Source organism: Globicephala melas, chromosome 4 (genome assembly GCF_963455315.2).
Source record: "Globicephala melas chromosome 4, mGloMel1.2, whole genome shotgun sequence".
Classification (NCBI taxonomy): domain Eukaryota; kingdom Metazoa; phylum Chordata; class Mammalia; order Artiodactyla; family Delphinidae; genus Globicephala; species Globicephala melas.
Window position 1 is genome coordinate 130,577,045 of NC_083317.1, and position 21,986 is coordinate 130,599,030.

Genomic DNA, 21,986 nt, shown 5'->3' on the forward strand with positions numbered 1-21,986 from the left:
TGCTAGGTCATAGATCAAAGAATTTTAGAATTCTCCTTAAAGGTTATCTAGTCCAACCCACTCACTTTTAAGTTCCAGAGAGATTAAAGTGACCTGAATTTACAAAGTCACATTGGTAGAGCTGGTTAGTATCTAAGATAGGAAAAAAAAAAAGCTAAAGAAAACCCCTCTAAACTTGCTGAGTGCTTACTGTGTTCCAAGTGCTTTACACACATTAAACCCATTTAATGCTTATAGCAGCCCTAGGCAGTAGGTTCTCTCATTATCTCCGTTTTCTGAGGAGCAAGCTGAGGCTCAGAGAATCCAACCAACTTGCCAAGGCCGGACAGCTAAGTGGTGGAGCTGGGTTGCAAACCCGTGCTCTTGCTTCTTTGGCTTCTTTGGCAAACTGTCTCTTAACACATTTCCTAGTCAAAGTTAGTGCTGAGTGTTATGAGAACGCCTGAGGCCAGCACATGAGTTATAATGGCTAATGTCCAGATAACATGCCAGTAAAAAAGCTGTACTGCATTAGAATGGGCATTTTTTAAGCTCTAATTTAATCTTTTAATTAGAGTAAATGTAAAGTAAACAGTTACTCTCCATGTATATTTTCCCCAGTTTTATTGAGATATAATTAACATACATCACTGTATAAGTTTAAGGTGTACAGCATAATGGTTTGATTTACATACATTGTGAAATGATTATCACAGTAAATTTACTTAGCATCCATCATTTCATATGGATACAATAGAAAGAGCAAAAAAATAAAAAAATTTTTTCCTTGTGATGAGACCTCTTAGGATTTACTTTCTTAACAACTCTCACATATATCATACAGTTAACATATTGTGTTAAATAACATATAAAGTACACAGTGCTGTACGTTATATCCCTAGTGTTTATCTTATAACTGGAAGTTTGTACCTTTTGACTACCTCCTCCAGTTCCTCCTCCCTCCTGCCTCTGATAATAACAAATCTGATCTCTTTTCTTACGATTAAAAAAAAAATTGATTCTTTAGATTCTATATACATATAAGTGAGATCATAGAATATCTCATAGTCTTTCTCTGTCTGACTTATTTCACTTAGTATAAGACCCTCAAAGTCTATCCATGTTGTTGCAAATGGCAGGATTTCCTTATTTTTTATGGCTAAATGGTGTTGCATTATGTGTGTGGTGTGTGTGTGCGTGTGTGTTTGTGTGTGTGTGCATGCACATGTATTTTCAGCACTTCTTTATGCAGAATGGACATTTTTAGTCTATGGCCACACCACCCTGAATGCGTGATCTCGTCAGAATGGACATTTTTAAAATGAAAAGTTAGTCCCATGTTAGCTTTGGTGTTTTGATACATTTGTCAGTTCTTACATATCCAGTTATACCTTTATGTAATTTTAAAGCCAAAGAAGACTTCAGAGACACTAGTTCAACCTAGTCGTTATATAATATGAGGAGACTGGGACCTGGAGTGGTCACCTAAGCGTGCATAGGCAGTCAGTGAGGAATGCAGAATAGGTGGTTCCTGGCCCCTAGGGAGGTGGCGCTGCCTGTACCACGGCGCTTCATCTGTTAGTGCTTAAAGGCAGAATGTTGGTCAAGTGTGATGGGGTCTGTGGAGCCTACTAAGGTTAATGATTAGCCGATATTCAGAATAATCCCATACCTTCTCCATTTTCTTTAATATGTACATGAAAATTAACAGTTGATGTAATTTTCTATTCTGTTTTAGACTTAAGTTTAATATAGTACCACCCTTTTTATTTGGTGGTCATACTTCTGGCCACCCTAATCATCCAGTTTACATTCATGACTCTTTAATATGTGATCCTAATATATTTATATGATTTTCCAGCTTACTACATTTGGAAAACTGTCTGCCACAGAAAACATACATGTACTGTATATGTTAATGGGTGTTACTGGGAAGAAAATGTTCCTTTATGAGGGTGTAAATTATTGGATCAGACAGGTTTTGTTACTCTCAAACTCCTCAGAGCCTTTGCACTCTGCTAATGTGCACTGTGAACCTCCACAGATGTTATAGTATGTAGCTTTCCCCAGACTTCTTGACCACAAAAACCCTTTTTCATTGAGCATCTATCTGTAAGTAATACCCATTGGCTAATATAGGCATAGACTATTGATTGATGAATATAGTGATGATTATCAGAATAGTAATGTAGCATTTATTATATATATATTTTTTAACATCTTTATTGGAGTATAATTGCTTTACAATGTTGTGTTAGTTTCTGATGTATAACAAGCTGAATCAGCTGTATGTATACATATATCCCCATATCCCCTCCCTCTTGCATCTCCCTCCCACCCTCCCTATCCCACCTCTCTAGGTGGTCACAAAGCACTGATCTGATCTCCCTGCGCTATGCAGCTTCTTCCCACTAGCTATCTATATGTGTATTATCTTGCAACAAATACCTTGTTACTTAGTTCAGGGACTTCTGTTAGAACATAAAGCTATGTGAGAAAAAATTCAGAAAATATAATTTGGTATTTAAGGATTTTCATGGAAAAGAAAGAATTTCTAAAGCATCTTTTATCTTTTTAATTCAGAACTTGAAGAAGTAAAAACTTCATCCTTGGACAAAAACACTAGCAGAACTATTTGTAAGTGTTACTGTATTATCTTTTTCCATCATTAGGGATGAAAAATGATGGATTGCAAATGAACATGGTTTTGTGTAGCTTGGATGTTTTGTGGTTTCCAGTTTGTCAAAAGATTAAATGACGCCATGCTGCTTATTTCACTGATGTTTTGTAGATTGGTATGTTCAGATGAAACTATTAGAATATTGAAAATTTTGTAAAGCAAAATTCATACATATTTCATGTGATCTAAAAAACTTTTATAAGTAAGAATTTATATCATCATTTCAAATGGTCATAATTAAAGTATGAACGTGAAATATGTGTAAGATCTTCATCTGTTTAACAGAAGGATAGAAAATCTAATTCATGGCCTGGGTAACCCTCAGCTAGTTTCATCCAGGTGAAAATACAGGCTTAAATATCCACATTGTTTAAACCTACAGAGCAGAAACTTGAAGGAGATTTTTATTTTTTGATAATGGTTGTGTAAGGTAGTATAACTTAGACTTCTTTTTCCTTTTCTGACATGAATACATTATTAACTCTTACTCTTCCTGAATTTAATAGCAGTGTCTTAAAATGTTACTAGATTTCTTTTTATGGAAGTAAACTAAAACAAAATCGAGGGAGGGAATTTCAAGTATGCAGAAGTCAAGAGAATGTTTTGATGAACCCCCATGTGACCATCACCCTGCTTCAGTAATGATCAACATTTGCCAGTCCTGTACCGTTGATTCCTTCCTCCTTTTTCAGTTGGGTGCATGGGTGGGGAAGGATAGAGTAGTACTTTAAAGCACATCCTAGGCATCATATCATTTCACCCCATAAATGTTTCAGGGTAGGTAACTTTTTAAAAGGCCATCAAAAAAGCCACAGTCACCCAACACCTATTCACTTGTATTTGATTTATCACATGTAACAAAATTAACTCCTTAATATCTTCTGATAGCTAGTCCATGTTCAAATTAACCTGATTGTCTCAAAATTGTCTTTGTATAGTTTCTTCCCTGAATCAGGATCCAAATGAAGCCTACACACACTGTATTTGGTTGACATGTATTTTATATTAATCAGAAACCACCCCCTTCCCTTCAATGTCATTTATTTGTTGAAGAAATTGAGTCATTTGTCTCATAGAATTTTCCACATCTGCATTTTTGTGGTGTCATTTAACATGTTTTTCTCTCTTCTAAACTGGTAGTTAGATTTTGTACTTCGTTAGGTTGAGAACCAACTCTTTTGGCTAGAATAATTCATAGATGGTAGTATGTGCTTCCTAGTTTATCTTTTTTATCGCCTCAAGAGACACAAAGCATCTGGTTGTCTCAAAGTAGACCATTTTTGAAGGTAAAATAATATGAGATTTGTCTGCCTTTTAGAAATATTTCATTTGGATTTGTCTTTGAGAAGAAAATAAAACTATTTTTTAAAATATTGCTGCTCTCCAACTTTACTTGTAAAATTCTGGTGATTTTATCTGTTTCTTTTATGCTAGTAGGGTTATTATTTCTGACAAGCAGAATACAGTATTGCGTATCCTTGGTCTCTGTCTGCCTCTTCGTTGCTCCCTCTCTCCTCCGTTCCCTTTCTGTGTATTCATCCATCTAACGTTTACTGAGAGGCTATGATGTGCCAGGTGGTATGATTGAGGCAGAGGATTAAACTGAACAAAGCAGATTCTGTAAGCCCCCATGGGTTTCTAATGTAGCAGAGGAAATGGAGTTGCAGTACCAGTGACAACAGTATCTTGTGGCAGGCTGTGACGAGGCCAGCACAAGGGGCTTTGGAAATCCTGAGGAGAGGGGCAAGTAATCTCCTCTGGGAATGAGGGTGAGCTTCCTGAGGAGGGTGGCATCTCGTCTGAGACCTGAAGGGTGACTAGGTGGTGGCAGGTGAAATGTCAAAGTGAGGGAATGGGAACAGTGCATACACAAGCCTTGGAATTTGGAGGTAGTCAGGCGGGGCGCATTTGGGGACCTGCCCAGCAGAGCGGTACCCTCTCCTCTGCCTTGGAGTGTGCTGAGATGGATACTGCCAACATCAGCCTTTGGGACCTTCCTTTCCCACCCCTTCAAGGTTGAACGGCCTGTGGCATTCTTAAGGAAAGTCATACCTTCATTCAGGCTGCTGTCAAGTCTAGCTGCCCTAGAAGCCATTCGGTCTCTCTGCATTGATCTGTTCTGGTTTATTATTTGTTGATTCAAAGTTTAACTTTTAGAAAGCAATCTTATTTTTAAGTTTTTGAAAGCTATGACTTTTATCTTTTGTCCTGACCTATCCCCATAACTCCACATTTGTATTTCTGTCAATTTGACATCTCCATGTAGATGTATACTAGGTACTCTTGGACAAAACAAAACTCTTGATTCTCTGTTTCCCCAACCTGCTTCTTTTTTCTGCTTGTAAAGGTACCTTATCCACCTAATTCTTTAAGCCAAAGCTTTGCTTCCTCTTTTTCTTTCTACCCCGGTTCAATCCATTAGCAAACTCTGTTGACTCTGCTTCCCAATCCGTGAACTTCTCACCTTCACCATAACACTCTTGTCCAAGCCACTGCTCTCTCTTTCTTGGACTGCTGTAGTAACCTGATTTGTTCCTGCTTCTGCTTTTGCTCCTCCCCACAGTATTCTTTATACAGCATGCAGAGTCATCTTTGTTTCTTTTATTTTCAAGTATGATCATGTGTATCATTCCTTTCGTTGAAGCCTTGCAGTGACCTCCTATATCATTTAGGATAAAATCCAAATTCTTCACTAGAATTCTGATGTGAGTACTCATCAAAACTTACATGAATCTCCAGTTACACCAGTTCTGTTTCTATTTCTCTGTCTTCCATTCTGCTTGCTCTTATCATGCGGATCTTTGTTTCTGTGTCTCTTTCTCAGTTGTTTCTGTGTGTATGTATATACATGTGTCTCTGTGTCTTTGAATTATTTCCGCTATTGCTGAGGCTTTCTTTCTTTTTGAATAGTGTTAAGGTGACTGTTATTTTATTTCATGAGTATAGTCTTGTTTTCCTGCTTTTATCTTTAAAAACAGATAAGCAAAATAATTTCTGTTACTCTCAAAAGTGAAAAAGATGAAAGGTTTGTTTGTTTGTTTTACCTGTGGGTCGCTCTACTGTATATCCCTCCCCCTGTGAGTTAGTGGTCATCGGCAACAAAGATGTCTGATCTCTCCGTACCAGGTGTCACTGTTGAGGAAGGGTCTGTAGAGCTTGCTGTCCAGTATGGTAATTACTAGCCACGTGTGGCTATTTAACATTAAATTAATTGAAATGAAATAAAATTAAAACTTCAGTTCCTCCATTGTACTAGCTACATTTCAAGTGCTTAATAGCCACAGGTGGCCAGTGGCTGCTGTATTGGAATGCACCCCATAGAGCATTCCCCTATTGGACAGCACTGCTATAGATGTTTTATTATATGTATACCATTTGTAAATTTTACTCATTAACCAAAAGTTCTATTTAAAATCCCTCTTTTACTACAACAAAAACACTTTTTAAATTGTGTGAATTTACATCAACATGCTACTGGTAACTGATCTTATCAAAGAATGGACACATGAAATGAAAATCTTTTACAAAGAACAGGGTACTCATTGTGTATTTTAGGTCACAAAGCAATTGATGATATTTGTTTAAAAAGCTTAATGTGCTGTTCATTTTTATTTCAGATGATCCTGTACATGCAGCTCCAACCACTTCTACACGTGTATTTTATATCAGCGTAGGGGTTTGCTGTGCAGTAATATTTCTTGTAGCAATAATATTAGCTGTTTTGCACCTTCATAGTATGAAAAGGATTGAACTGGATGACAGGTATCGTATATATTTTGGGAAAGGAAAAAAATAAAAGCAGTTGTTGGCATTTACATGGGAGCCCACACACACCCATGCCCACTGGTGCACAGTGGTGCAGGGGAAGAAGGATGGGAGGCTTTCCCTAGCCAAGGGAAAAAATACTTGAAAAAATACTGTCTTTGTGTTTCTCTAATTTTATTTTTAAAAATCTGTGAAGTCAGAAGTTAGTTTATTAGTTGGTGGAGAAGTAGTAGAGATCAATTTTTTCCCTATCCCCTTTGACATGACTCTCTTCTAGACTCTTAGTACCTTTTTGAAATAGCCCTGTTTCTTTCTCCTAGTTTGTCCCTCCATCACTATCCATCCTTCTATCCATCCATCCATCCATCCAATTTATTAACATTTATTGAGAACCTGCTATGATTTAAATCATTAGTTCTCAACCTGGTCACACATTAGAGTCATGGGTAAGCTTTTAAAATACATCAGAACTTAGGTACCCCCTTCCAGAAATTCTGATGTCATTGGTCTAGGGTGGTGTTTGAGCGTCAGTATTTTTCTTAGAGCTTTCTGGATGAGTCTAATGTGTAGGCTTTGAGATACACTGGATTAGATGTTATGCTAAGTGCTAGGAATAAAAAAAAAGTAATGATATACTTCATGGCTTCAAGTATTTAATCTTTGACATTAACCCATATTATAAAAGATTGTAAATTTGATGATTGTGGTATGTGTATTATAGTGTGGGAATAAAACAAGTGCCCGTCCCAGCCTGGGTGAGTCAAGATGACCAGGAGGACGTTATAGCCAGGATAGGGTGAGAGGTAAAGATGGAATCATAGACAGGTTTATTTTCCTAGTGCACAGTTCTCGTTTCCCTCCTCAGTGATTCCCAGTTGCTGACTGAAGACATTCTCAGCTTCGTGACTTGGCTTTCAAGGCACCCTCCTTTACAGTCTGGAGATGAGCCTGCCTTGTCTCTCATCCTTAACTTCATGCTCCAGTTAAATGATTATTTTTTCCTCACTTTTGCCCTACACTTTGCCCTCCAGGACTTTTGTTCATGCTTTCCTTTGCCCACAGGGCTCCCTGCATTTTCCACTGGTTCAAACCATTCTTAACATTTCAACTCCATTGCCATCTCTTCTATGAACTCTTTTTTAAGCCTCCCAACCATCAATTTCTCCCTCCTCTCTTTGTCTCTCTCTCCTTCCCTCTCCGTTTCTCTGTCTCTCTCTCTTTTTGGTAGCAATTATTTTACTTTTTCCTTCTAAAATCAGTTTTTGTGTACTTGTCTCTCCTGCTGGAATGTAAGCTTTTCCCAGTTAGGGAGCAGTGCATCTTACTGCTGACTTCCCAGTCCTACATGGTGCCATACGTACAGCGGGTAAGCATATGTGTGGCAGAAACAAAAGCACAAGGGGATGGGGATCCTGGTCGGATTAATTCCTGCCCCTAACTACTCTCTGTCCCCTCTGTTACCCTTTCTTTATCTGAGTAGAGAAAGAAGAGGGAGGAGGTCAGAGTGAGAAGGGAAATTCACGGGTGGGGTGTTTCAGAGTATGTTTTGTATATATGGTTGTGTTACTTACAATCAGGTTTTGTAGAGAAAGTACTGAGGGGGAAGTGAAGTAACAGGAACATTTTGATGGGACTTAGAGAGGATATGGCAGAGTTAGAGGTCACTGGAAGGCATGGCATTTAGTGGTCTGTCTTGATAAACACATTCTCCTTGAATGCTTGCTGGTGGTGGTGGGGGCTCTGAACCCACAGAGATCAGAGTTGTGCAAGAACTTCAGAATCCATGGGGCTTATACCTTTGCTGCTGAAATAATTTGTTACCACCCATGAATTGGTGTTCCAGTTCTCTAGTTTTCAGGCAGATGTTCCCAGACATTGACTGAATAGAAGCAGCTTTCATCATCACTTGTTTTCAGAGTACAGCCTAGTGGTTAAGAGCATGGACTGGAGCCAGCACGTCTCTGAATTCCGTCTGTGCTACAGGCCCAGATAGAGGAAGTTTTGTAGCTGCTTTATGTCTCAGTTTTCCTCATCTCTAAAGCAGAGATGATCATGGCACATACTTTGTAGGCATGTTGGGAAGTTTTAGTGAAATAAAAGTGTAAACTCTTAGAACAAGCCTGGCATATAGTAATTGCCATTATTATGATTTTTCTTTTCAGAAAGTTGCAGTGTGTTGGTAGTGATGGACTAATTTCTTCTTCATCTCTTTCCTATTCTACTAGCTGTTATTTATTACATGCCAGGCAAGCTAATAGTGGTGACTAGAAAGTTCCCATCCAGTGATCTAATAGCATTTAAGAGACACTGCTTCTTCCCTCTGTGCTGGGGCCACTGAGTTAACAATGGCTACCATTTCATTGAGTGCTATTTACCAGTACTGTACCAAGCACTTTACATGTATTATCTTATTTGACACTCACAGCCACTTATGGGTATGGTACTGTCCTTGTTTTAAAGATAAAGAAACAGGCTGGAAGAGATTAAATAACTTTTTCAGGGTTGCACTTCTAGGACCAGGGCTGAGCAACAGAAGGGACTCATTATTGTTGTAATAGCTGTATTGTAATAACTCAGTACTGTAATTGTATAAATCACTTGTTATATGCCAGGCACTGTTCCATGTGCTTTTACATCCATTAATCCTCTTAATCCTCACAGCAGCCCTGTGAGGTTTGATGGGACCCATGGCTCCATGGAATTGCTTGCACAGGGATGGTACAGAGTTCTTCCATTCCTGACACTCAGGAGCCAGAGTCCTCTTATACACAGAACTTATTTAGAGGCAGAGAATAAAACTGCCTGAGGTGTGCTCATGCCAGGGGCAGTTGGAGCCCAAGTGTGTGACTTTCCCTCTCCTGACACTATAAGCTCATCTTCTCAGTCTCTGTGTTGTGCCAGATGAGTGTATTCTGGAGATGCAGAGCTTTTGTAAAGTCCTTCCACAGAGGGATTGATCTGTACCCTGTCTATACTGTAGTCTTTCCCTGTTAGCTTGCAACTATAGGAGAGTTCACTCCTTTGTGGGATACATGAACTTGTTATTTGGCAATATCTTCATTTTCCATTATCTGCATTGCCCCATCACCCTTGCCATTACTGGTGACAGGGTCCCTTTTATTTCCCCCTATTCATTTCTGTATTCCCCTTATTCAGTGTCTAACAGGTATCACTGAATGAATGTTGCATGAAGAATTTGTTGAATGAGGAATGAGTAGAGAGAGACAGGAAACCATTCTGTTAGAGCAATAATTCTTTCCCTCTTTCAGTATATATCAATAGCTCATGTCAGCAGCAACTCTTCTGTGTGGTTTATAGCTTTCTATTCCAAGGAAGGGTGTTTTTCTCTGTTTATGGATTGATTGATTCAGTAAGTGTTAATTGCGCTCTCACTAAGAGTTGGGCCCACTTGAGGCCTCTTGTGCCAGGCCCTGGCTTAAGTGCTGGGAAGGGAGGAGTGAACAAATAGGTACTTTTCCTGCCCTCGTGGAGTTTACAGTCTGCTTGGGCAAGATAGATATTAAACCAAAAATCCCTGCTAGAATGTAGGCTTCATGAGGGTAGGGATCTTTGTTTCTTATGTTCACTGCTGTATCCCCAGCACCTGGCACAGTATCTAGCATCTAGTATACACTTAGTAGATAGTTTTTGAATGAATAATTACATAAATGAATTACACAGAAAAATAGAGAAATATAAATCATAATAAGCGCTCTGAAGGAAAATGATGATCTTTGCCCTAAGTTCTAACTTCAACGCTAAAGCAAGGTTAATGTCTTCATAACTAAGCTTACTTGCTTATGAAAGTCAAATGAGATAATTTATTTAGACTGGTGTTAAACTATTAAGTGCTAGCAAGTGTACATTTTTATTTCATTTTTTACCTCATGTGATGTAGCTATGTAGATATTGAATTTAATAGGTATCAGGGGTCGATCCCCAACTGCTCCGTGCTTCTCTCATAACAGTAAGTCTGGGCTTTCAAAGGTGTGTTCTGATCGCTTAATATTAGTGCTGTGCTTATTGTAGGGACCACTAAATATGGATGAGCGCATAACATCTTTGTATGCCCAGGCTTTTCAGGAATTCTGAGGTGGTACAAGAGTGCCACCTACTGTTGAGCTGCTGAAGAGAAACACAATAGTAAATAATTTGGGGTCTGTGCATATTTATTCAACCTGTACATTGGTTGCAGGTAATATTTGAATTATACTTTCACATACATTATACAACTTGAGCCTCACAAAAATCCTGGGAGGTAGGTTTTCTTAGTCCCATTTTATGGGTAAGTAAATTGTATTGTATTACTTCCCCCCTCTTTGGGGATGATGATGCTTCTCTCCTCTCCCCATTATTGAATCCTGGACTTTTAACAGATTTGATTTCCGACGTGGTCTTTGAGTAGTATGTACTCAGAACTCCAAAAACAGGTGCCTGGTGGTTCCAGGAATTAAGGATGTATAATGTTGGTAATAATATGCATAATTAGTAATAATAACTTGTAAGTGTATGTTTGAGGGCAGGGCATTGCCCTAAAAGGATTATATTTTTCATGTAATCCTTTTAGCAACCTTTTCAGGAGGTAGTATTATGGTTATTTTATCCACGAGGAATTTGAGGCTCCAGAAGCATTTTGCCTAAGGTCATACAGCTAGTTAATAAATGGTGGTGCTAGCAGTTTTGATTTCAAGGTTATGCTCTACATCTCTTCACTGTACTGTCCCATACCCACTATATGTGTAGACCTATATAGATCAATTTTTGAGTAGCAGCTTTTTATCATTATGTGTTTTTTTAATCATTAGGTTATGAAAATACAGAACTATTTTGTGGGGTGTGGTGATTTAAACAATTTTCATATTTAGGAAATTTGGGAGCCTCTTATGGGACTCTGCCGATTCTATAGCTAAGGGAGGCATGGAAAGTAGACCTTCCTCCTGAGGAGATGACATCCTGCCTGTGATTTCACTCTTCATGCTGAATTTCTATGCTTCACTTCTCCACTGCTGCAAAAATACAAGGGCTGAGGCAGTGAAATTGGAATGTGTGCAAAGGTGACCCTGGGATAAGGTCGTCGTCCACTGACAAGACAAAAGAACATTATCTGTAGTAATCTTGAGTATGGGGTTCACATTTATTTGAACCTACCATTTTCTGGGTCTCCTCATTACTTAAAGAATATGGCATAATAGAATGCTTCACGTGCTAGAGATTTCTAATAAGTTCTGTAAATTCTAAAAAGGTGGGATTGGGGAAGTAGAAGCAGCAAAATGTATATGATTAAACAGATTTGAACCAGGTAGGAAGTCCCTTCCCAAGCTTTGAGCACGTTGGCACGTTTGATTTGCTTTCATACTCCATCATCTGTAGGCCATTTGATTTTGGACCATCATTAAAAGAGGCCTGTCTTTATGCTCCTTTTCTTAAAAGCAATCTAATTGAGCGGCATGAGCTCTTTTCCTAAGAGATGGTTCCCTAGCATAACATTTTGTGAGGTTCAGGACTGCTATCTATGGTGTCTGAGGAATACCACGTTTGTGAATGACTATGATATGATGAACTTGCCTGGTGGTTGTGGAGATAGAAAGGAAGGAAAAAATAGAGCTCTACGTTATGAGGCAGATTAAAATTTCAATATGGAACATTTGTGATAGAGATCCATGCATTATTGTGATCTCGGTTAGGGTTTTAAGCTGGTTATAATGGCTACGTGCATTTTGTATGTATGGAAAAAGGAAATTTCTCATTGAAGCTGACTTGCCAAGTATTTCTCTCTTAAAAATTGTTTGCAGCATCAGTGCCAGCAGTAGTTCCCAAGGGCTGTCTCAGCCATCTACCCAGACGACTCAGTATCTGAGAGCCGACACACCCAACAATGCAACTCCTATCACCAGTAAGAGTTAATTTAATTCTAAAGATGGTTTACTAAAATTGTCTATGTTCTGTCTTTCCTTGGTCCTGTGTGGTTAGTTACGTGTGCCATGCTGTGTACATAGTATCTAACATGTACAGAATTAGGCTTTAACTTTTGCTTTCTAGAGCATTGAATGAAACATTCCAAAATTGGAGTATTAAAATTTTAGGTTTAACGGCTAGAATTAGTTTTGGGGAGGTTTCTATAGATTATATTAAGAGGGCTGCTGAACCATCTCTATACAAATTCAGAAGGAAGATTTTCAGGTAGTTAGATAGGATAAGCCACTGATCTCTATGAAGGCAGAGACTTGGATTTTAATGAATTATTTGATGGTCTCATGGGCTGTGGTTAGGACGTTACATTGTCTTCTGATCATGATGGGAAACTAGTTGCCATTAGAGTTGAGAATGGGGTCTGATTTCCTTTTTTTGAACAGGATTTTGATGAAAGTTTTTATACTGTAACATGTAGATGTTTGGGGGAAAATAATCATTCTTAGAGTATAATTTAGACATAATGAGGACTCAGTCACCATACAAATAAGAAACTACACAATCATCAGGATAGGCAGTGGACTACAAGTCAGGGCTCAACTCAGTGGTGCCATTGATTAATGAGGTTCTTGTAGGCAATTAACTATTATCTCCCCTGGGCTGACATTTACTCTCTAGCAAACTAAAATTAAGGAGTATCTGTTCTTCACCCAGTGCCCTCTTGTGGTCTTTCAGTACTGTTTCTCATTAAGAAGTACCAGGATTCTTTGGAGAAACGGATGATTCCAGGACTGGGTCGGGAATGTGTAAGATAAACCTGGGACATTTGCTGAGCCAAAAATCCAGGAAGCTACTAAAGACAAGAGCTCCCCAAAATGGGACCATTGAGCATCAGAAAGAATAATGACTGCAGTGGATTGGTGAAGTGATGTAAATGTGAAATGTAAAAATGTGTAAAAATCCACAAGTTCGTAATGATACTTTTTAGAAAAATCAGTCATTATGGGAGTTAACTAAGGCACCAAGTTAACTAAGACATTATTATGCCTTACTCTGACAACTGGCTACCTGAACTATTTCACAGTAACCAGATAGTGCTGGTTTATGAAGGAAAATGTTTTTTTACAGAAAAATCCCAGCTAATAAATGTGGAAGGAATGGTAGAATTAGAAAATCATACTTGCATCCCCTAATAAAATATTTGATTCAGGAAAAGTTCGTTAGTGTTTTAAACTATACAAACAAAGGGAAGTAGGGAACTTTACCATTTGAGGGATCAGAGTTTCACTGCCTGAATCCACTACTGAAACTTAGCATCATTAAAAGTAGGACAGCTAGTATTTTGTGCTCCCAGATGGAGTATTCTTGTCTCCCCTCCCCCTCCAAGAGTTAACCTGGATCTAATCAAGGCTGTAAAACTGACTTGCAGTTTACAAGAAATACAGGGATAGGGAAACAAGTTAGATGACACTAGAAGAGGCAGATGCTGGACATTCTCCAGGATAATTGACGCAGTTTCTTTAATAAGATGTGGCAAGAAAAACGAAAGGGAAGGAGGGGGCACTCTAGCTTAAAAGAAATCTAAGAGAAATCATAACAGCAGTTAACATCTCCACCAAGGAAAGAAAGACATAAGTTCCTCAGGAAATATAATGATAGATGTGAGAGTAGTCCAAGCTATTTATAAGAAACACATCATTGCTTTTAATGTCTAGCTGTCAAGATTTGCTCATTAGAGTCAATTCTTGATGGTGCATATAACCTTAAAGAGGTAGATAGTAATTTATTATATATGCTAAAAGCAAAATGCATTTTAAAAAGTCAGTGGAAATACATTTATTTGTTGACAAATTTTTTTATTTACCACCAATAAGAAGTTTATTTGTTTTGTAGACATTACCTTAAGGAGATAGATACTTCATTTCTTACGTATGATAAAAACAAATAGTGCTTTTAAGAAAACCCAATGGAAATATATTTGTCTATAAATAAAAGAAGAAAGGAGCGGAAAAATTACTTGAAGACAAAATAGCCAAGAGTTTTCCAAAATAACAAAACACAACAGTCCACAGATGCAAGAAACTCAGAGAACTCCAGGAAGGATTAAACACTCATAAGTGCATTCATAAATGCTCACATATGCACACACACCTAGACATAATCATGGTCAAAGTGCTGATCAGTGGAATCAGGTTTTGTCAGCCTAATCCATCCATTATAAAGGTTTCCAAAACCTTTCATGTAGTTCTTCTAGCAGCCACTGATGACCGTTGTCCAAGTCCACCCATTCTTTACGGATTTTTCTTCCCCAAAATACTATTCCAATGGGGATACCATTCCAATTTCTGCTTGCTAACACTAACTTTTATTCTGACTTTTTTTTTGTGCAATGAGAATTTTAATTGATGGCCAGAAATTTTGTTTTGCCGTCATCATATTAAGAATGAATGGGAATTAGGGAACTGAAAAACAAATATGAATCTCACAGTGGTATGACTAGGCTGTATGGATGCCAGAATGATTAAATCAATTATATGTTTTTTTAGAAAAGATATTTTTACAAACATGTCTTCATTTGAAAAGGTTTTTTTTTGTTAGGAGACTGTATTAGAAAATCTTTGGAGAGAAAAGCAGTCCATATGAGGGATTACATTAAATTCCATGAATCAAAGCTTGTTTCATTTGGCTGAAAAGCAGTTGAAGTGGTGGCAATATAATATTATTTTTAGTGTTTCTTGTTTTAATTCTGCATTTTAAGATTTTGGGATAGGTGGGAAAGTGTTTCTTTAAAATTTATTGTGGCCTTCATAAGTAATTCTCCCTGTTCGTGTGTGTGCCTTTTTCCATTTATGATTCTTACATTCATTCATTCCTGTGACTTGAGTCCTGAGGTTCTAACTGAACTAGTTGACCCTGATGCCATAATAAGGGTATTTATATTTCTTGGTTTGGCTTTGTTGGCTCCTCAGGTTATCCTACCTTGCGGATAGAGAAGAATGACCTGAGAAGTGTCACTCTTTTGGAGGCCAAAGCTAAGGTGAAGGATATCGCAATATCCAGGGAGAGGATAACTCTAAAAGATGTACTCCAAGAAGGTACCTATTATCTCAAAATCAGGTTTTCAAGGAAGAAATGTTAGTAGTATAAAAATTTTTTTGTTTCAGAATTTAAGAATTTCATCTCATTTTGAGTTTAAGGCTAGAAAGCAGTGCACAATTTGTTTCCTCTATAACACTGATTTTTATTTTCCCTTTCTTTAGATTTTCAATTTGCCTTAATATGGACAGCTTTGGTGCAATTGTTGATTTTCAAGTATATTAAGGCATGATTATTAGTGTTTGTCACCTTTAAAGTATATTTTCTGTTTAGTTCTTGTCTGAAGGTGATCACTACCTAGCAGGACTCTTTGAAGCATTCTAAGTAATTCTCTCTGTGATGGAAAGTGTATGGGTTCTAGCAGAAGGCACATGCATGGGGATTGGAGTTATGCCCAACTTCCAATCCCAGTCCCACAATTTATTACCTATGTGACCTTGGGGAAATCATTTCCTGTTTTCCATGTCCAGTTTCCTCTTCTCTAAATTTGGACTCCGTTGTCTACTCTTAGACAGTTATGAAGATTAGATGAACTGATGTTCATTAAATGAACTAACACATGATAGGTGTTTGAGAGATAGGACCCTGCCCTTCCCCCTCTTGCTGGTCCTTGCTTTCTTTTTTGAGTTTCAAGGTATTGATTGGGGAGAATGCTGAAAGAAGAAGACAGAAATTAATAATAAAATACTTTATTGAGCTCTTCAAGTTGTTAAATAGAGAATTACTTTTTCCCCCCTTCCATAACTCAGTTTGGAATGTTTTGGATGCATGTGAGTCATTCTGAATTCATCTGTTTGGTTGAGATACTTGTAGGTCAGTCACAGCCACGGGAGGGGCTTGAACTGTCTCCAGTGGCAAATAGTAATTAATGGAAGCAGATTTTTTTGGTGTTTTTGAATGTATGAGGAGAGTCCATTTTTCTCCTTTGTCGTTGCTCTGAGGCTAAGCCTAGAAACTCATAAATGTTTCTACGGATACCCCATTACTGAGCTCCAGTGCTCCTGTCTATATCATTGGTTTATTTAGGATATTTCAGAATGAATTCTCATATATAGTTTAAATTTGGTATTTCAAAAGGCAAGTTAAGATATTTTGTAGTTAAAAAGAGCCCTTAACAGTCATTAAAAAACAAAGATTTGAGTCTTTTTATGCTAGGGCTGGAGTAATGTTGATCACATTTTCCCTTGTTATGTTTAAGTTGTATTGTGCCAGAAAGTTTTGTACTTATAGTTTTATGAACGTTATCATATGATCTCAATAATTATTATTTTTCCTTTTAGGTACTTTTGGGCGTATTTTCCATGGGATTTTAGTAGATGAAAAAGATCCAAATAAGGAAAAACAAGCATTTGTAAAAACAGTTAAAGGTAGGATTTTATTTCCCATTCCGTTTCCATACTGCTTTTCTGTCTAAGGTGGCTTATGTCAGCAAAATTGTTTCAGATTTTCAGTGTGTGCCAGACCTTAATCATTAATCAGTCCATGTTAATTTAGCTCATACAATCTAAACTTTTAGGAGATTTGTGTTGTTTTCATTAAGGTATAGAACATAGAAGCTAATAAATTAAGACATTATATATTTATTAGATATTACTCAGGCTTCTAAATAAACTGCATCCACTTGACTTCATTTTTGCTATATCTAATATTATGTTTTTCCTAGGTTAAAATTCTTTGGTTTTTCCTTCTTAAAAAACATTGATAGTAGTTTTCCCTCCATCTCAGCACCCCTCCACCCCCAATACTGAGGACTTATAAAGAAAAAAAATGACCCCCAGACCCACTGAACCTTATGTGAATAGGTGCTATTTGCCTTTCTCTCACTCCCTCTCCTCCCTTTTTTTTGCTGTGTGTGTGTGTGTGTGTGTGTGTGTGTGTGTGTATTATTTCTTGGTAGAGTTTTGCAGGTATAGCTGTAGTTGGAATTGCTGCCCCACGAGGTGTTTACATTTAAAATATTGATAGTTGTTGCCAGATTGTTTTCTAAAAGGTAGTGATAGTTTATATTTTCATGAACAGACTACCTATTTTCACATATTCTCCTTTTGGAGAAACGTGATGCTTAATTTTTCACTTACTGATTTCACTTACTGATTTATATAAAATTTTCAGTTAGAGATTCCCTATCAACATACACTAGAATGTTTTTATATGGCTTATTGCCTAATACTGGTAAATTAGCAAGTCCTTTTATAATATTAGAATTTTAATGATTTATAACTGATTTGTATATTTAAGCTTTGTAAAAGCTTCAGTAATTCTGAGGTAAGTCTATTTGCTCATTTTAAGAGAGAAAATGTAATTTAAAGAGAGCTTAATGTCTGACAGTGTCTGATGTAAGTTGAAATAACTAGTTATTAATTTTGGAAAAACAAATTTAGCATTCCAAATGCAGAAATTGAGGGCAAAATTAAATTCAGTTTTATGAGTAGGAGGTGACAATTTTGTGAAGCTCACAAAGTTAATTTATAAGAACTTATGTTTCTAAATTTAGTTAAAGGAGTTCTTAGGAAGCATGAAAGGTTTGTGTTTATTGTTTCTGAAAAGTTGGGCTGTACTAATCTAACAAAAAAACTTTGGAATTTGATTTCTTTTAATTTAGCAAAATTGCTTGTTTAAGGATGCTATAAACACACACTTTCTTCTTTCTAAACAGATGGTTTAACTTACTGTTAAGTAAGTTAACAGTTAATAAAATGAATTTATTCATTCACTTCTCCTAACCCCAAAACACTTCTAAAGATTGAATTTTAGGTTTGGTCCCACTAGGTTTTCTGACTAGTTTTGAAGGATACTTTACATAGTACTCTTGGTAGATGTAAAATTTGAGCCCTAAGTTTAATATTGTCTGCCTTTTGTTACAGTTTCTCCATTTTTTATAGGAAACATTCCCCCTTAATTCTAATATTTCTTCTGGGGTTTGTAAATAGTCTATGGATAATTTAGAACTGGGATATTATTAATTTGTTCTGAAGGAATGTTGAATTAACAAAAGAGGTTTCTGTATAGAATTGGGTTGATTTAGGATTGGAAATGGGGGGAAAGGAAATAATAGTGATAAGAAAACACAATGCAGATACTGGGACTGTTTCACAAGATAAGATTTCTCTTTCCATGTACCTTTGAATTGTAGTCACTTGCTTGTTTCTCTGTCTTACCACTGTAATTATAATGTTCTCTCTGAGCTAGACGGAAACAAGAGAAAGCATAGTGAGTCCTTAGCCAAGATGTGGTCATGATTTGCGTGGGAAACACAGAGGAAGTGTACTGACCACGGTATTTGCTTTAAAATTGTTAGATAACTCCACATGATTGAGTGTCTTTGAGATTTATTCTTTTGGAATGTTATTTTTTAATTGAAGCTACGTAGAGTTGACAAAGTTCTTTCACAAATATGTATGCTTTGTTACATGCTATACAATTAGAAGTGCAGCTAAAAATGCAAAAATAATTTTTTAAAAGATCAGTTACTTTACCTTTATTTTTTAACTTATTTATTTTTATATTTATTTTATTTATTTATTTGGTTGCACCAGGTCTTAGTTGCAGCAGGTGGGCTCCTTAGTTGCGGCTCACCTGCTCCTTAGTTGCAGCTTGCCAACTCCTCAGTTGCGGCATACGAACTCTAAGTTACAGCATGTGAACTCTTAGTTGTGGCATGCATGTGGGATCTAGTTCCCTGATGGGAATCGAACCCGGGCCCCCTGCATTGGGAGCGTGGAGTCTTAACCACTGCACCACTAGGGAAGTCCCTACCTTTGCCTTTAGGCATAAGCAGGAAATTGGAGTTTGGCTTCTTAAAAGTTATCATTTTTCACAGAGACTTAACGGATATCCCAATATAAATTTCCAGAGATTGAAATTAGGAATCTGAATTTCACACAGTGAATATTGTGAAATTGAATTCCATGAAATAAATGAATTAATTTGAGGTTATTTGTATTAAGTTCTTGTTTTCTTTTATAGCTTCTAATTTTTTACAAATTAGAAATAAGTAGGGTTTTGTAAAAATCATTTTGTTCTTGTAACTTTTAGAATGTAAATTATTGTATAGTATTCTTTTCAAATGTATACATCTTAAAGATAGACCTTTCAGTATTTAAAATTATAAGACTAGGACCAGACTGGGTAAGGTATCCAGGAAAATGATTTTTTCTTACTAAATGTATAAAATTATTTTTCCTCCAAAGTTTCCTTAGCTCATTATCCAGCTCAAGTGTCCCTGGCTTAATAGAACATGCTTATCAAAGTTAAAATCTTAAAAAATTATGCAAAAAATGACACATCCTGAAATTACCTTTCATTTTACTTGGATCTCTGTACCAGTTGACAAGAAGGTAAACTCTTACCAAATGGGTACAGACCTCCAACTATTACTAGTTTTCAGTTCTAAAAAGATCCTTCCAGGGCTTCCCTGGTGGCGCAGGGGTTGAGAGTCCGCCTGCCGATGCAGGGGACGCGGGTTCGTGCCCCGGTCCGGGAAGATCCCACGTGCCGTGGAGCAGCTGGGCCCGTGAGCCATGGCCACTGAGCCTGTGCGTCCAGAGCCTGTGCTCTGCAACGGGAGAGGCCACAGCAGTGAGAGGCCTGCGTACCGCAAAAAAAAAAAAAAAAAAAAAAAGATCCTTCCAGTCCCCAAATAGTTCTGGCCATAATTTTATTAACACTTATTTAGATTACAGAAAGAGTAAAAAGGCATATTCTGCCATTTACTAAATGTTCCTAAATTTTAAGCAGTTTTTAAACAACTAGAGTTTATTTCAGCAGACATTGAGGTAAAGTGCTTTTTCAAAGAAGTAGCAAGTATTCCAAGTCCTTGGCTTTTTGTCTACCCATTTTGTATTCCTACAAAAGTTTTAACTAAGTGAAGCGGTCTGAAAAGGGAACACTAATATCACGTAATGAGAGAGGGAGTGATTCCACGGGTTAGTCTTGGAAGTAAATGAAATTTACTATTTCTCAGCTTTGACAGCTCCACTTTTAAGGATTGAGTGTATAATCATGGTGCCTGAGTTTAGAGGTCTGGATTTTACTGTTGGTTTAGCATTTTACTAGGTAGGGCTGGGAGGTGGATCTTGGCTTTGCCTATCTTTCTATCTTCTTCTCCCTCGTACTGCATTGATCAGAAGATCTATAAATTATTATTACTATTTTTTAAATTGTTGGCATACAAATCTATTATTGGCTTCTTTGAAAGTATTTTTAAGGGTATACTGTTAATTTTGTTTTTGGTATTTAAAAACCATTTAAAAAAATTAAAACTCATTTTCAATTTTATAATGAAAATATACTATTCACTTAATGGAAATGTTCTTTTCAGACAGGGGAGAAAATCTTCTATATTTATTAAAATAGTGGTCCGTATAAGAGAAGGCATCCTTGTAGATTTGTGCAAATATTTAATGGCTTCAAATTCTTTTGAAGGTGCAGACTAAAGATATTGGTAAATTGCATTATCATGTTTTATTTCAAAAACATTGAACTAAAAGCCAATTTTAGTTCTGTTTGTTACCTGGACCAAAAACCATGAGTTCAGAAGCTAAAAATAAAATGGAATAATCATGCTAATTTGGGCTATTATATGAAAATTAAATCTTTTTCTACCAATATAATAGTAGTTCTTTTTGTTTGTTTAACCACATAGAGGTAAGAAGAAGAAAACAATAAAATGCACCACCATCTCCAGTCAGAACTCCTGTGGTCATTTTTTTCTAATTCTATGTTTGTAAGGTTAGAAAATTTAAACAGGACAGAAAGGTGCAAAATGTAAATTCTCGCATCTCTAAAAGTAACCACCGTAAACAATTTCCTATGATTCCCTCTGTGAGTAAGAAGAAAAACACAGCCAAATATATCTAATTTTCCAAATAAATTTGATTTTGAAATATAACTGATCGCACAAACACAGTTTTTCATCTTGCTTTTAAAATTTAATATGTCTTGCAGATTTTCCTCTGTCAGTACATGTAAATCTGACTTTTTTTTCTTAAGGTAGCTGCATATTATTCTTACGTGCTAATTTAACTAGTTCTCTGTGATGGGCACTTTGGTCTTTGGTTGTTTTGAGTTTTTTTGTTATAATTGAACAGTATTCTTGTTATGTTATATATAGACGAGCTTTTATGAGTAGACTCTTAGCAGTGGGATTGATGATGGTAAAAGGTATTAAAAATTTTGTTAGATGTTGTTTCCCCCACCTACCCAAGATACTGTGGATGAGCCTGTTTCCTCACACTCTTGCCCAAACTGACAGGTAGCTGACTTTTTTGTCTCTTCCAATCTGATGAGGAAAATGGCATCTCCTCGTTTAATTTGCATTTCTTTACTGAGGAATGAAGCAGAAAGTCGTTTTTTTAATTTTGCTGGTCATTTGTGTTGTTTTTTTAGTAAACTATATGTTTATATCCTTTGCCTCTTTTTCAGATTTTTTCTTATCGTATGAGTTCTTTAAAGAAGGGGGGAAAAGACGAAATCAGCCCTTTATATGCCTTATGTGTTACAGATATTTTTCCAGTCTATTGTTACTTTGTCTGCTTTGTTTCTGGAACATTACTTA

The 21,986-nt window shown here is 36.8% G+C and overlaps 1 protein-coding gene across 2 annotated transcripts in view; it reads left to right on the forward strand.

Moving 5' to 3' along the window:
* Nucleotides 1–21,986, forward strand: part of RYK (receptor like tyrosine kinase) — a 102,669-nt gene that overhangs the window by 43,943 nt on the left and 36,740 nt on the right. Inside the window, exons 5-9 of one of the 2 annotated variants that reach the window (XM_030873446.3) lie at nucleotides 2,563–2,616; nucleotides 6,277–6,421; nucleotides 12,217–12,317; nucleotides 15,295–15,429; nucleotides 16,711–16,797. In XM_030873446.3, coding sequence (XP_030729306.1) covers nucleotides 2,563–2,616; nucleotides 6,277–6,421; nucleotides 12,217–12,317; nucleotides 15,295–15,429; nucleotides 16,711–16,797 — 522 coding nt within the window. The remainder of the gene's footprint in view (nucleotides 1–2,562; nucleotides 2,617–6,276; nucleotides 6,422–12,216; nucleotides 12,318–15,294; nucleotides 15,430–16,710; nucleotides 16,798–21,986) is intronic. The other variant, XM_030873447.3, reaches the window with a different exon arrangement.